The sequence below is a fragment of the Cervus elaphus genome, chromosome 22 (genome assembly GCF_910594005.1).
Source record: "Cervus elaphus chromosome 22, mCerEla1.1, whole genome shotgun sequence".
Lineage (NCBI taxonomy): Eukaryota > Metazoa > Chordata > Mammalia > Artiodactyla > Cervidae > Cervus > Cervus elaphus.
In genome coordinates, this window is record NC_057836.1 from 28,061,642 (window position 1) to 28,078,773 (window position 17,132).

A 17,132-nucleotide genomic window follows, 5' to 3' on the forward strand; every position below is an offset into this window, starting at 1 on the left:
CTTCAGAATTTTCCACAGTTTATTGTGATCCATACAGTCAAAGGCTTTGGCATAGTCAATATAGCAGACATAGATGTTTTTCTGGAACTCTTTAGCTTTTTCAATGATCCAGCAGATGTTGGCAATTTGATCTATGGTTCTTCTGCCTTTCCTAAAACCAGCTTGAACATCTGGAAATTCACGGTTCACGTATTGCTGAAGCCTGGCTTGGAGAATTTTGAGCATTACTTTATTAGCTTGTGAGATCAGTGCAATTGTGCGATAGTTTGAGCATTCTTTGGGATTGCCTTTCTTTGGGATTGGAATGAGAACTGACCTTTTCCGCTCAGTCATGTCCAATTCTGCTCCAAGGTCCCCCGTCCTAAATTGCATCATATTTAACAACACTCGTTTATCTGACTTGTTAAATCTGCCACTTGAGAAACTGGAGATGGATTTAGGTGAAAGTTGCCTTAAAACTCTAGGTTTATCATAAGAGTTCATCCTTCACCACTAGCCCTCTTGCATCTTGACTGTTGGGAAATGTACGAATAAGGCTACGATGTGGTTGAGATTATGTGAGCATGAGTACATCAGAACTCAAGATTTATGGTTCATAGTCCTGTCTTCAGGAGAAGTGAGTACATGCTGTTACCATAAAACTTTCCATCCCAATACATAAAATGTGCTCAGTAAATATTTGTTGAATGAGTGAATAAATTTTAAGGTCTCCATAAATCATGTTTAGTATTATTCTTTTACTATTATTATTGTCTTCATGTCTTTAAACTGCTGATGAGGAAAGAAATGAACGTTTTATCCTGTACTATCTATCTCCCAAAAAATTCATAAAGTCAAAGGACATCTTTAGAAATAATGAACACTGTGGAAATGAATAATGATCAGGGTCATATTTTAACTTTCTTAGCAAATTTTGGCCAAGATTGATATATAATAATGGAAAATTTTAGATTTTTTTAAAAAACCTAATACCAGAACAAGATAAATGGGCTTGAAGTTTTATAAAAAATGAGGGGGAAATTATTAAACATTATTGATTTATATTTTTAACATCAAGGACATGGCTGCCTCTTCATAAAGAAATCACTGCATGATAACTTGGATAGATGCCCACCCAGAAAACCAGTGTTTGACTACATTCACAATCTATTCCTCTTGGAAATTTTTAGTAAGCTCAGAATAGAAGGAAACTTAGATAAACATGTATTTTAAAGTGAAAAATTATAATCTTTAATGTCACTAATGTCAAGAAAAATATAATAATGCCTCTATCTTTATAGTAAAGCTCTATATTTAAGATTTGGTATATTGCTATTTTCCACTTGAATAAGAAAACAAATAAAGCAATTCCAGATAATTTTCTTTTAATTTTTGAAATAACCAGAATTTAGTACAGTAAGTAGTTACAAGATAAACATTCAAGAGTCAGGAGTGAAAAAAATGGAGGGGGAACTTTATATGATCACCCTAAATAGATACAGAAAATGCAGTTATTAAAATTTAGAATCACTGTTTTTTTAATTCTAAAAATAGAAAGAAGTGTCCTTAACCTGTAGCTAAAAACAATAGACAACATTGTGCTTAGTGGTAAAACATTAAAAGCTTTTCCTTATAATCAAACAAACCAAAAATGCCTGCTATCACTATTTTCATTTAACATTGAACTAGAAATCTTAGTAAGTAAAAGGTAACAGAAAAATCTGTCATTGTTTTCATATAACATGACTATGTCCATTCAAATTTCAAAAGAATATACAATATATTGTTAGAAATAATAACTTAAAATCTACTCATATATTAACAGTTATTCATTAAAATTTAGAAAAAAAAAAAACCTAGAATTTACAAGCTACAATAAACCTAACAAAAGATATGCAAAACATCCACAGGAAAAAAATTCTAAAATTGTACAGAAGGATGTAAAATGAGACTCAATTAAATGGAGAAATATGCCATGTTTAGTGGCTGTAAGTTTCAATACTGTGAAGGTGTTGATTCTCCCTAAATTAATTTATAGTTTAATGAATGCCACTCAAATGATTGTTCATTTATTTTGTGTATGGGTAAGCTTGATAAGCACATCAAGCTGAGCACATCACGAGAAATGCTGGGCTGGATGACTTACAAGTTGGAATCAAGATAGGTGGGAGAAACATCAACAACCTCAGATATGCAGATGATGGCAGAAAGCAAAAAGGAAGAACCAAATAGTCTCTTGATGAGGGTGAAGGGGGAGAGTGAAAGAGCTGGCTTAAAACTAAATATTAAAATAAACTAAGATCGTGGCCCCATTACTTCATGACAAATAGAAGGGGAAAAGGTGGAAGCAGTGACAGATTTCCTCTTCCTGGGCTCTAAAATCACTGTGGATGGTGACTGCAGCCATAAAATCAGAAGATGACTGCTTCTTGGCAGGAAGGCTATGACAAACCAGAAAAGTCCATATAGTCAAGGCAATGGTGGTCCCAATGATCATGTATCATTGTGAGAGCTGGACTGTAAAGAAGGCTGAGCACCAAAGAATTGATGCCTTTGAACTGTGGTGCTGGAGAAGACTCCTGAAAGTCCCTTGGACAGCAAAGAGATCAAACCAGTCAACCTTAAGGGAAATCAACCCTGAATACTCATTGGAAGGACTGATGCTGAAGCTGAAGCTCCTGTATTTTGGCCATCTGATGGTAACAGCCAACTCATTGGAAAAGTCCCTGATACAGGGAAAGATTGAGGGCAGAGGAGAAGAGGGTGTCAGATGATGAGATGGTTGGATGGCATCACCGACTCACCGGACATGAATTGGGTGAACTCCAGAAGATGGTGAAGGACAGGGAAGCCTGGTATGCTGCAGTCTATGGGGTCCCAAAGAGTCAGACGTGACAACAACAGAAGCTTGATAAGCTGATTCTAAAATATATTCAGGAGGTTAAAGGACCTAAAATCATGGGGAAAAAAATAAACACCTAAAGAAGAACAAGGCAAAGGAATTTTCAAGACTTATTGTAAATTCTAGCTACTTAAGAATATGTAGTAAGTTGGGGCTTCCCTGGTGGCTCAGAGGTTAAAGCATCTGCCTGCAATGCGGGAGACCTGGGTTCGACCCCTAGGTCAGAAAGATCCGCTGGAGAAGGAAATGGCAACCCACTCCAGTATTCTTGCCTGAAGAATTCCATGGACGGAGGAGCCTGGTGGGCTACAGTCCACGGGGTCGCAAAGAGTTGGACACGACTGAGTGTCTTCACTTTCACGTTTCACTTTCAGTATTAACACAGAGATAGACAAATTGACAATGTACAACCAAATGAAGAAGCCAAGAACAAGCCTATATGTATGTAGACCATTGGTGTTGGACAAAAGTTGAATCAGTGAGGAAAGAATGGTCTGCAATGGAAAAAAAAAAATTGGCTAAATTAATCATTGTGTACCTATACTTCCAGATAGATCATTTTTTAAAAAATAAAGTTAACTCCATTTTCCCAAATAGATTGTTCATTCAACAAATATTTGAAGGCTACTTACTATGCACACGTTATTGTAAAATTTTTCTTCCAAAATATATTTGTTGTTGTTGTTCAGTCACTAAGTCATGTCAGACTCTGTGACCCCATGGACTGCAGCACGGCAGGCCTCTCTTGTCCCTCACCATCTCCCAAAGTGTGCCCAAGTTCATGTCCAAAATATATTACTGTTAAAAAAAAGCAGATTACATTGTGATTTTTGACTCTTGCCTTTTTTACTTCCATCTCACACAGTCTCAAAATTCTTACAAAGACATGCTCCCTTTATCTGCCTGATTCCTTTCTTCCCGTCCTCACTCTGTCAGTCACACTGCAGTTTCTTGCTGTCTATTAAGAACCAGTCAACCATCTACCTCTGAGCTTCTGGATGAGCTGTTGTTTCTTTCTAGAATAGCCTCCAACAGAAATTCCCATGGTCTATGTTCTCGGCAAATTAAGTTAATCAAATCACTCTGCTCATCTTTTCAGTGAAATTATCCCTGACCATCCTGCTTAAGGGTAGCTCAGCTGGTAAAGAATCCGCCTGCAATGCAGGAGACCCTGGTTTAATTCCTGGGTCAGGAAGATCCGCTGGAGAAGGAATAGGCTACTCACTCCAGTATTCTTGGACTTCCTTTGTGGCACAGCTGGTAAAGAATCCACCTGCAATTGTGGGAGACCTGGGTGTGATCCCTGGGTTGGCAAGATCCCCTAGAGAAGGGAAAGGCTACCCACTCCAGTATTCTGGCCTGGAGAATTCCATGGACTGTATAGTCCACGGGGTCACAAAGAGGCGAACAGGACTGAGCAACTTTCACTTTCACTTTCATCCTGCTTAAACTGGCAACTGTTTCCTACCCCACATTCCCTCTCCCCAATTTCTTAGTTTCTTCTATGGTTTATATTACTTTCTCAAATCCTATATTTTTATGTTTATTTCATGATATTTTATATTCACATTATAGAAACTTTATAAGGGGAGACATTTCTGTCTGGTTTTCTCATTGGTATAATCCCAGTATGCACCTGGCATATAACAAGAGTAAAAATAGTAGGAGTGTCATCTGTGTCTGTATGTCTGTTCGTTTGCACAAGTGTATAGAGGAACCGCAAAAGAAGACTACCAAACTGTTCATAGTGGTTATTTGGGGGGAGGAGAGTGGTAATGGAAGAAGGATGAGGCAAGCCTTTTACATTTTACTAAATATTTTACTGTGTGACTTGAATTACATTTTATTTTAAAAAAAAAGCAAATGTTTTAGTGTGCATGGAATTTCTTTCATAATTAATAAAACAGATGCTGTGGACAGCATCCAAGACAAAACTAAGTAACAAGGTGTTCCAAGAACAAGCAGGGAAGGGCAGATCATTAAGTTACAAGACCTGTGTAACAGCATCTTATGGGAGGAAGCTAAGGAAGCCACAGGTTATCTGATGGACCTGAGAACAAGGCTCCACAGAGCTCACAGGTACTCACTGGAAAGCTGAGTGGGCCAATTTGATAAGCTATGAAGCAGCTGAAACGGGGAAGGACTTTTACACACTCCAGTTCAGAAGGAAGGGCAAGGATTCCATGGCAAATCTGAGAAGGCTGAAGAAGTCTATAAACTCTCAAAGGTAACTGGCACTTCCTCCCTAGAAAAAGTCCTAAGCTGAACACAAACTGCTATAAGTATAATCCAAATGAAAGGAGAAAGATTGTAAGAGCAAAGGAAAAACAAAATCCAGAAAAAATTGGGGGCAAAGCAGCACATCTCAGAAAGTATGAAACAGTATTTTTTCTTACCACTCTGACAGCAACAGAAAAGAGGGCTTAAGATCCTGAGGACCCTCTACTCCTTCCTGAAAGTTTAATTTCATCTTAAATGAATAAGTAACATGGATCATGTCTGAATGTCATACAAAATTAGAATTTAAAAAAAAGAAATAAGATGCAAATAAAATCTCTTCAATGAAAGTATGCCAGAAAGACATTCCTAACAAAGGGATAAACTGTTATATTTCAAATTGAGCTAAAAGAAATTAAGAAAATGATAAAGATATGAAGGAGCAATGTAAATTATAATTAGAGAAAACTCAAAAACAAAATGATGAAACCTCCCAAAAATTAGAAAATAAAACATACTTTAATAAAGTCCCTGAAGAAGAAAACCAAAGTAATATATCAAAACAATACCAAAACTAAATTGTATATTTAGTATTTTAATAAATATTAACACCATAATTCAAGAAGTTTTCAGAAAAATGAAAAGATTTGAAATTACATATGGAAAGGACACTTTGCATATTGAGAAAGCTACCCAGAATAACCAACCTGAACCATACCTTTGGAGAAAGTATTGGATTTGAGGGGAAAAAAAAACTTCCTTTAAGCATCTAGGCAAAAATATCAATTCATTTGTAAAGGGAACAAAGTTCAGTCTGTCATAAGAGTTTTGGGTTTTAATCCTTTATTCCAGAAGAAAATTAAATAATATTTTTATGACCCTCCAAAAAAGAAAACGTGAGCCACGGATGTTGTAGCCAGTAAAATTGACTTTCATGCATAAAGGCCACAGAAAAACTGTTATCAACGCCCAGAACTCAGAAACTTACTTCCTGGAAAACTTCTGGAGGAATTTGCCAGAAAATGAGCATCAGATAGTTGAAATGACAGAGGGATGTGACATAGGACTGGTAGAGCATATCATATTTAATGATAGAAGACAGAATGTGTAATATGTATAGCATAGATACCATATGATGTAAATAGAATAGCTCTGTAAAAAAATGGGAGTGAAATAGGAAGCACATATGAAAAGTGGAGTAGGCATAAAGATTGCTTTATTATATGAACTGGGATAAAAAGGATAACACTGCAATCAGATACGGGAGAAAAAGGGCATGGGGGATAAAGGGTATTATCTGAAGATATTCATTATACTATTAGGACACAAGTGCAAACCTTCTTAAATATAAATAATCATCATAATAAAGCAGACCTAACCAAAAAAAAAATAAGTAAATAAAGACCAGAGTGAAAAGCATTTCATGTAAAATATGTGTATATTAAATATAGTATTATAGTATACAACTTCTTAGAAAATAGTTGACAGAGGAAATCAAATATATTTGAAAATAAAACAATGAAAGTTAAATCATCATTTTTCAAAAATGTTTAAATATAGGGGGAAGAAAAGAATAGTACAGAGAGTTCAGGGATAGATGTTGGGCTTCTTGGAATATACACTGTTTTGATAGATATAACTTCTGGAATTGTTTAAGTATTTTTAACAAATTGATGTTTTAAATTATTCCTAAAAAATGTAATACGAAAATCTGAGACCACATTACCTGTCTCCTGAGAAACCTGTATGCGGATCAAGAAGCAAGGGTTAGAACTGCACATGGAAAAAAGAACTGGATCAAAATTGGGAAAGGAGTACATCAGGGCTGTGTATCGTCACCCTGCTTATTTAACTTATATGCAGAGTACATCATGTGAAAAGCACAAGCTGGAATCAAGATCGTTGGGAAAAATATCAACAACCTCACATATGCAGATGATACCATTCTAATGGCTGAAAGTAAAGAGGAATTAAAGAATCTCTTGATGACAGTGAAAGAGGAGAGTGAAAAAGCTGGTTTAAAACTCAACATTCAAAAAACTAAGATCATGGCATCCAGTCCCTTCACTTCATGGCAAATAGAAGGAGGAAAAAATGGAAACAGTGACAGACTTTATTTTCTTGGGCTCTAAAATCACTGCAGATGGTAACTACAGCCACGAAATTAGAAGACGCTTGCTTCTTGGAAGTAAAGCTATGACAATCCTAGACACTGTATTAAAAAGCAGAGACATCACTTTGCTGACAAAGGTCTGCCTAGTCAAAGTTATGGTTTTCCCAGTAGTCATGTATGCATGTGAGAGTTGGACCATAAAGAAAGCTGAGTAATGAAGTACCGATGCTTTTAGTGGTGTTGAAGAAAACTCTTGAGAGTCCCTTGGACTGCAAGGAGATCAAGCCAGTCAATCCTAAAGGAAATCAACCCTGAATATTCATTGGAAGGAATGATGGTGAAGCTGAAGCTCCAATACTTTGGCCACCTGATGGGAAGAGCTGATTCATTGGAAAACAGCCTGATGCTGGGAAAGATTGAGGGCAGGAGAAGGGGACAACAGAGGACAAGATGGTTGGATGGCATCATGGACTCAATGGACATGAGTTTGAGTAAACTCCAAGAGTTAGTAGAGGATAGAGGAGCCTTGTGTGCTACAGTCCATAGGGTTGCAAAGAATTGGACACCACATAGTACTGAACAACAACAAAAATAGAAATTTAAAGAATTTCTAATTTTGAAAAATTTAAAGAAGTCAAAATAGAAATATTACAATTAGTTTTATATTTCACCACGAAAGTTTCTCTTATATTTGCTAACAGCTCAAGATGTGAATTTGAAGTTGATAAAAAATAATGTTTACTATTAATAGTTGTACTCCAAATCAATAGGCGTGGTCTTTTACTTCTTCATCCACATCTAACACAAGGAAATGACTCAAGTGAAATGGGTCAACTCAGGGGGAACATCACTCACTATCTTATCTTTTTTCATTTCTCTAGGAAAATAAAGGAAAGTCTGGAGTGCTTCCCTGTGAAATTGAATAACTTGATCCACACACTTGCACAAATGACATCCATAAATCCTGCCAAATCAACTTCACAGACGTTTTCCCAGGAATCCTGTATGCCAGGTGCAAGCAGGTCAATCCAAAGAGCAACAATCTTAGGGTTCAGCAAGAAAACCAGCCATGTAAGTTTCAAAACTGTTATCTTGACTTAAATATCATTTGACTACATCTCCCACTTTGCTTCACTATACACACTCTTCCTCATACCATGCTTATTTTTTTTTTTTACTATGCATATGAAAAATCAGTTACAGTTTGAGTAGAAGTGCAGTTAAGGAGGATGTTCCAAGCAGAAATCATAACAACCAGAGCTGTTAGTAGAGAATCATCAAAGAGAACAGTTCCTGCCCTGTGGTAGACTATAAATCAAGAACTAATTAAAATGTCCACAGGACAGAAGAAAAGAAATTAGGCAGTCTGTTCCCAGCACCTAAGATTATGATATCTTTCTATACCGTGTGTTTATAGGTAATTTTGCCTTTACAAAATGCACCTCTTATCTTTTGTGATGATTTTTTTTTTTTTTTGCAGAGAAATTCTTGCTTTGTTTAGTTTACACAGAGCCAGATTTTAGAATGTATTGAAGGTTGATACTGCCGTCTTTTGATTTTGTCTATTTATTTTCTGCAGCTGTATCTAATCCAGGTGACTCACAGTAACAACGAAACAAGCCTGACAGAAAAGTCATTTGACCAGTTTGCAAAACTTCACAGCCAACTTCAAACGCAGTTTGCATCACTGACCCTCCCAGAGTAAGGATTGTCCTCCCTGGGGTTTTGTGTTCAGTACTTGCCCTTGAACATAAGGAGAAATTACGGTTATGGGGCTTTCTATTTGTGAACAATACAGCATTCTGATTCTAGTTCCACTGAACCTATCCAAGCAGTCTCTATTGGTCTCAGAGTAAAGAACCTTTTGTCTCATCAAACAGAAAAAGGTTTTTAATTTTGTCTGCTTTCAGGCATTGGTGTTGTAAACAAAAAAAAATCAGAACCAATTTCATTTTTCATCAATTATCAGTAAAATTGTCTTCTTTGCCTGTTTTTTAAATTTAATCTCTTTCTAGAATTTTCTGTTAAAATAAAATTGAAAATGCAGAATGAAATTGGATATATCTTCTCTTTCAGCAAATAATGGTGACAAAAATCTCTGATATATTTATTTGCTGTACAAGAAAAATTTATCAATATCAATTAGTATACAAGTAAAATTTATTCACATCAGTTCATTTTTGTTATTAATTATTAACTTGATCCCCTGGAGAAGGAAATGGCAACCCACTCCAGTATTCTTGACTGGAGAATCCCATGGACAGAGGAGCCTTGCAAGCTACAGTCTATGGGGTCGCAAGAGTCGGACACGACTAAGCATGGAGCACACACATTAACTTGAACTTGGGTTATCTAAATTTAACTTGTTATTAACTTTATTTTGCAGTCTTGAGAACCATTGCTTCAGTTCATGTTATAGCAAAAACATATTAAGCATAAACAAAGGGTATAATTCAAAATAACTTCTGATCAAATAAATCTTCTAAAATTTATCATTTAGAACTAGCCAAATTTAGATTATAGACTTCAGTATGTGGAATATCTTGACTTTTTAAAAAGGAACTTTTTAGAAATTTTGATGTTTGCACTTAGGCATATCAAATGTTACCTATAGAGTTTCTTGGTATCCACAAGGAATTGGTTCTAGGACCCCCCTCCTGCAGACACCAAAATCCTTGCATGCTCAAGTCCTACCCATAAGATGGAGTAGTGTTTACATATAGCCTAACCACAGTCTCCTCTTACTTTAAAGTCTCCTCTTACTTTATTTTTTATTTATTAATTTATTTATTTTACTTTACAATATTGTATTGGTTTTGCCATACATTGACTTGAATCCGCCATGAGTGTACTTGTATTCCTCTTACTTTAAATCACCTCTAGATTTCTTATAATATCTAACACAATATAAATGCTATGTAAATAGTTGTAAATACAATGTAAATGCTACGTAAATATTTTCTGCATGCAGCAAATTCAAATTTTGCCTTTTGGAACTTTCTGGATTAGTTTTTCCTAATAGTTCCATCTACAGTTGATTGAATCTGCAGATGTCGAACCTGCAGATAGGGAGAGCCAAATGTACCAGGATTTTTCTTAAGTAAATGGTCCTCTAACAATAGGAGTGTTCATACCTGACCTGACATGCTTGGAACATGTGGATTTTCATTAGACTTTCAGGGTTTAGTCATTTACCAAAGTATAAATCTAAGCAACATCACCAGTGGATGGAAAGATAGTGGGCATTATTGAAGACCGAGTAGTTTACATTCATGAAACTCTATACTTGCAGATAGCTCAGAAATTTTGAAATACAAATGCTTTAAAAATTAGAAAGTCATCAGAGTAAGAGACTGACAGGGAAGGAATGTCACTGTGAAAACTTAAAGACAACATCAGCTTTAAGAATTATTGAAAAACATCTAATATGATAACAGGAAAAGGAAATACTGGCCAAAAAATTTAAAGTCCAACTACAAATACTGAATTCAACATTAGTGGTTTCCATTGTATCTTACTTACTAATGATTTAGAAATACGTTCATTCATTTCTGTAAATGGCTGTTCCTTTAGGTTTCAAAAATGTCTCTGTTCTACTCTTTTCTGTCCTCAATACATATTAGTATAACCTGTAAAACTTTAAAGTGTCAGTAATCTCTTTCCATGTGCCTCGTCTAGATTTTCAGCTTTAGTTAGGATTCTGCTTTGCTCAACAACTCCTGTCAGGTGGCCTAAATTGGTTTTAAAACCATTCAAGCAACATGTGGAAGGGAGGAATATTTAGTCCTTTGTGCCCTGAACAATATTTGTATGCTGACAGTCCCAAAGGAACTCAGGCTTATAGCAATGCATATACATGAAGGATGAGGGCAAGATTGCCTTTGACTCCTAAATTTACTAAGAGAAGCTCTATGCAAATTATGTAAATCCAATCTAGAAAGTATGATCAGAAAGTTCAAATTAGACATATTGTAAAACAGTGGTCTTCAAATTAGGCTGTTTGTACTTCTTGGTACCTTCTGAGAATACAAAGACATAGGAATCTTCCTTGAAATTAATGATCTTTAAAGTCATCTGCATGAGGGCTTCCCTGGTGGTAAAGAATGGTCAAGAATCCACGTGCCAATGCAGGAGGCACAGGTTTGATCCCTGGTCCGGGAAGATCCCACACGCCGCAGAGCAGCTAAGCCTGTGCGCCACAAGTATTTAGCCTGCGCTCTGGAGCCTGGGAGCAGCAACAACGCAAGCCGAGACCCTGTGCTCTGCAGTAAGGGGCCACCGCAGTGGGAAGCCGTTGCACTGCAGCTAGAGAGGAGCCCCCACTCACAGCAGCTAGGGGAAAAACCCACGCAGCAAGCAAGACCCAGCACAGCAAAAAATAAATGAATAAAATCATAAAATAACAGTAAAACTCATCTACTTGGGAAAGGTTGATTTCCTTTCCCTCGCTTACTTTCACCATTGCTCTTCTGCCAGCCATCTAGGAATTTATGCTGATACACTGTCCCAGGGAGCACAAAGTCTCTGAGGCTCAAATAAAGGGCAAACCAAAATACCGGTATTGGCACTGAGAAAATGAATTATTCTAGTATTCTGGATATCAAATCTGTTTGCAGGTCAGGTTTTTCTTAATCTGTGGTGTGAACAGAATTGAAAGAAGACTTGTCAGCACCATCAGATAAAATATCCTAAAAAATAATTTTCAAGAACTATTACTATGTTATATTTGACATATAGCTCAAAAGCATTTCAAACAATTGAAGGACATTACTGGAGCTGAATTCCTTAATTCTCATATATTTATTTACAGGCAATATTTTTTAGTACATCCATCTATAGAAATGGAATAGAACTAATGTTGAACTCCATTTTATTCTAGCAATTCTAGAATTGCTAAAGAAAAATTCTAAAAAATTCTAAGGAAAATTCATCCACAAATAAGCAAATTAATGTTTAAAACCAGAAAAATCTATCTACTTACCAAATGTATTTCTGTGCTTTGATTAATTATATATGATACTAATTTTTATGATAACTAAATCTGGATGAAAACTTTCAATACTTTAAGCCTTAGAACTGCAAAAGTAAAAAAGTAAAATATCAATTATTTAAAGACACATACATATTATTTTGGATTTCCCTGACGTTTCCGACAAGAAGCAATGGATAGGATGTCCTGCAGTTGTCACATACGTCGGTGTGTTTGCTGACAATCCGTTGCCATCCCCCATGCTCCTTTGCCCAGGGGAAGGTCAAGACCAAAGAAGCAAAAGATGAAGGTGGCAACAGGAAGACTGCAGTCAGAGGAAGTTGCTATAGTTCCTAAAACAATGCATTTAACCAGAAATGTTAAAGTGTTAGTCGTTCAGTTGTATCTGCCCCTTTGTGACCCATGGACTGTAGTCCGCCAAGTCTCCCCTGTTCATGGAATTCTCCAGGCAAGAATACTGGAGTGGGTAACTATTCCCTTCTCCAGAGAATTTTCCCAACCCAAGAAACAAACCTGAGTCTCCTGCATTGCAAGCAGATTCCTTGCCATCTGAGCTACCAGGGAAGCCCTTAAGCAGCAAAACCTGTTGCCTTTAACAGGTCATGCCACCCAATAATTGGTCGTAATCAATGTCCAACCCATCAAGATGAATCATCAGATAACGAAGAGGAAATTCTGCAAGTCAGACCTCTGAGGAAAGTGATACTTTGTTCCAAGAGACTAAGACCAGATGGAAGCATATGTCACTTGGTAAAACGTTTAATTTAGCTAGTGTAGCAGTGTCTCTAGTGAACCCAGAAGCAACAATACCATCTGACTTTTCGGGAAAATTATGAATCGTTAAATTTCAGAAAGTATTTATTAACCCCCACATGTATCAAAAGACAAAATGTGTGGTCTGCCATAAATACAGTAAGAGGGAAAATATATATTTGTTTAGTGTGCTAAATTAAATTAGTGTTAATATTAATGATGGTTAAAATAGCACATGTCCACAGCCATGTTAATAAAACTCTCAGAATTAATCATGCATTCTGTGGTTTCATAAAAAATGTTTTCCTTGGCTCTTCCATCTGATGCAGCTATAACTCCATGAACAATTCTAAGATACAGACACCAATTTCCAAACTAATGAAAATATACCTTTTTTCTTTTAAAACAGGTTTCCTCATTGGTGGCACTTACCTTTTACAAATTCAGATCACAAAAGGTTCAGAGATCTAAATCATTACATGGAACAGATATTAAATGGATCATATGAAGTTGCAAACGTATGTTACAATTTACTTTTATATTTTTACATATGGGCTGTTTTATATATCATTACTGGGAATATTTTTAAATACTTTATACCATCTTTGGTCCTACATTTACTCAACACATGTGCAAATTAAAGTTATCTTGTCAATTCCGTGCAAAAACCAACCGGGGTTTTAGTTGAAATTGCATCTTAATATCTTCCAATCCATTGTCATATACCCATTTAAGTATTTTTAGAATGTTTTCTCAATAATATTTTATTGTTCTATGCACAGAGGTCTTAAAAATATTTTGTTATACCAGATATGGTACTTTTTAAAAATCCTTTTTCACCAGTACATAGATAGAACTGATTTTATATTTTGATGTCTTACCCAGATTTTAGTCTGGTAATTCCTCACTATCTTGTTAGCTATCTGATGCTTTCAAGCAGTTTGAAAACAAATTGTCTAATTATCCAAGTTATTCTCACTAGGAGGTCTAGAGTAAATGACTGAATCTACTGTCACTAAAAATGGGAGTTTAGAGCTGCAGTCATCACCCACTCAATCCCTCCCCTTCCAGAGATATCTGCCATTCTACCTCTTCACCTCCATCCTGTGTTCTAACAAACCTTGTCTCTCATAGGGAGCTGTTTCAGAGGATCTAAGTTTGTGGTCACTTCCCATATGAAAAAATATTTGAGAATTTCTTGGTGAGATTTTGGTACTACTCACCAGTGATTCTGAGTAGGCTGGAAAATTGAAAAGATATACCACTTCCCAGTTTTGCTCCCTTCTGTCATATGCATCAAAAAAAGGTACTCTTAAGATCCCTCCCTATATATACATACATACAACTACAACGTACACATGCATGCAGAAGATATAGGTCCTTCTGAGGATTCAAGAGAGCACTTGCTCCCTTTACTATTAAATCTTTATCATCATTGTGCATGAAAAGGTCCTATGAGATAAATGTAAGTTACAGAGGCAGGTACCAAGCTAATAGAATCCTCTGGGGTTATTGGCTAGACATAGAACCTTTTAGGGATTTATCTCGAAGAAGGCAATGGCCCCCCACTCCAGTACTCTTGCCTGGAAAATCCCATGGATGGAGGAGCCTGGTGGGCTGCAGTCCATGAGGTTGCTAAGAGTCAGACGACTGAGCGACTTCACTTTCACTTTTCGCTTTCATGCATTGGAGAAGCAAATGGCAACCCACTCTAATGTTCTTGCCTGGAGAATCCCAGGGACAGGGGAGCCTGGTGGGCTGCCGTCTATGGGGTAGAAGAGAGTCGGACACGACTGAAGCGACTTAGCAGCAGCAGCAGCAGGGATTTATCTAGAACATCATCCCTAAGGGTAAAATGTTATTGTTGTTGTTGTTTAGTTGCTAAGCTGTGTCCAATTCTTTGTGATCCCACAGACTGTAGCCCACCAATTTTGTCCTTGGGATTTCCCAGGCAAGAATACTGGAGTGAGTAGCCATTTCCTTCTCTAAGGGATCTTCCCAACCCAGGGATCAAACCCACATCTCCTGCATTATAGGCAGATTCTTTACTGCTGAACGACCAGGGAAGCCCAAGTGTAAAAGGTACAAGATCTATTAAACTTTTTGCCTTTTGATGAAAGAATAGAGACTGCTTATGGAATATCTTTAGCTAATCCATATATCTGGAATAACTTTAGTGTCCCAATGAGAGACCATTTCTAATATTAATCATGCTAGTCAACAAGCCACCACTTTTATGAACAAAATCTCATCTTTGTGCTAATTAATAATGTCCATTTTCTCAAGGTTTTCAGCATAATGGCTTGAGTTACATATATTGTGAAATGGTTACAATAGGTTTAGTTAACATCTATCATATCCTATAGATATAATAAAAAGAAGAGAAAAAAGCAATTTTAAAATTTATAAATGTCATAAGATGAACATATAATAGCTCTACCTCTTCTTCATCCTCTCCCCCAAATTTTAGAGTGCTTTTAATTACATCAGTAATTAGCATTTGTAAACTGTCTATGAGTTGTGAGTATATAAAAGAAGCACTTATATTGACTGCTTCTAGTATGAATTTCTTGATTAAAACAATGAGAACCTCCGATTTCTTTCCCTTCTCCTCTATCCAGGCACCCTGACAGTGAAGCCTTTCAGTTCAGTTCAGTCGCTCAGTTGTGTCTGACTCTTTGTGACCCTGAGGACTGCAGCACGCCAGGTTTCCCTGTCCATTACCAACTCCCGGAGCTTACTCAGACTCCTGTCCATTGAGTCAGTGATGCCATCCAATTAGGACATTAACAGATCACTCCTGGATTCTAGTCTCTTTTCCTTTTATTGAAGTATAGTTGACTTGCCATATTATATTAGTTTAGGTGTACAGCATAGTGATTTGATAATTTTTCTGCAGTCTTGATTAAATCCTAGCAGCACTTTGGTATCCTTTGATCTAAGAAACATACAATATGCAGACTTTGAACTTCAGTAAGTTAAAGGTATTGTAACAAGAGGACTACAACTAACCCTATAAAAGTGCAAGTCGCGGAGTTGTGTCCGACTCTTTGTGACCCCATGAACTGTAGCCTGCCAGGCTCCTCTGTCCATGGAATTCTCCAGGCAAGAATACTGGAACAGGTAACTGTTCTCTTCTCCAGGGAATCTTCCCACAACTGACCCCATAACTTGGACTTAATAAAGCGCCAAAGAAATCTATTTTTCTCAGCTGTACATTCAATAACTTTTCTTCTCCATGTGCAACTTGGGAAAGACATTAGATGAGATTACTTTCCAGTCAGAGTGTAAATTGTTTTAGTTACATGTTGTATAGCAGATTAAGTCAGTATATATCAAGGTAACCTTACTGAAATTTAAAAATAAAATATATTAATGAACATGTTCAAAATTGTTTCCTAACTGTAGGTTTGCTGATTCAGGATGCTGGCTTATTGCTATACCTCCTAGTTGGGTAATATTGTGGTTTATTGATGAATAGACCTAGTTTAAAAAAATCCCACAATTCAGATTATAAGCATCCTAAGTCTATTAGAAAAAAAAAAACCACAGTTGTCAATAATGATTGTATTAGATTGCATATAGTCAGGATCAAGAAGAGAAAATTTTAAATCCCTATCACCAGTCCTTAAGACTAGCGGTTAAAGCTCAGTTTCTGGACTGTGCTTGGGACATCACCCGAAAATTTATAAGACTACAAAATATCAGCCTCATCCTCAATAAGAATCTAAATCAGAAACTTTGGGGATGAGGTACAGCAATGTGTTTTAATAAGCCCTCCAGGGTGTTCTGATCCATGATAGTGTTGTTGTTGTTGTTTTTGGCTCTGCTGGGTCTTCATTGCTTTGCTCTGGCTTTCTCTAGTTGCGGTGAGCAGGGGCTACTATTCATTGTAGCACAAGGGCTTCTCATTGAGGTGGCTTCTCTTGTGAAGCACAGGCTCTAGCCACTAAGGGTTCAGTACTTGTGACAGTGGACTCAGTAGTCACCACTCACAGGCTCTGGAGCTCAGGCTCAGTAGTGGAAACACATGGGCTTAGTTGTTCTGCAGCATGTGAAATCTTCCTGGACCTGGGATTGAACCTATGTCCCCTGCATTGGTAGACAGATTTTTTTTTAATGCACTGCGTCACAAGGGAAATCTCCATGACATATTTGAGAACCATATTTCATAGTCT

At 36.7% G+C, this 17,132-nt stretch overlaps 1 protein-coding gene across 1 annotated transcript in view; it reads left to right on the forward strand.

Annotated features, from left to right (window-relative positions):
• The window catches only part of PIK3C2G (phosphatidylinositol-4-phosphate 3-kinase catalytic subunit type 2 gamma), a 410,949-nt gene that overhangs the window by 320,967 nt on the left and 72,850 nt on the right, over positions 1 to 17,132 (forward strand). Inside the window, exons 27-29 of the mRNA XM_043882432.1 lie at positions 8,093 to 8,282; positions 8,791 to 8,912; positions 13,364 to 13,472. Coding sequence (XP_043738367.1) covers positions 8,093 to 8,282; positions 8,791 to 8,912; positions 13,364 to 13,472 — 421 coding nt within the window. The remainder of the gene's footprint in view (positions 1 to 8,092; positions 8,283 to 8,790; positions 8,913 to 13,363; positions 13,473 to 17,132) is intronic.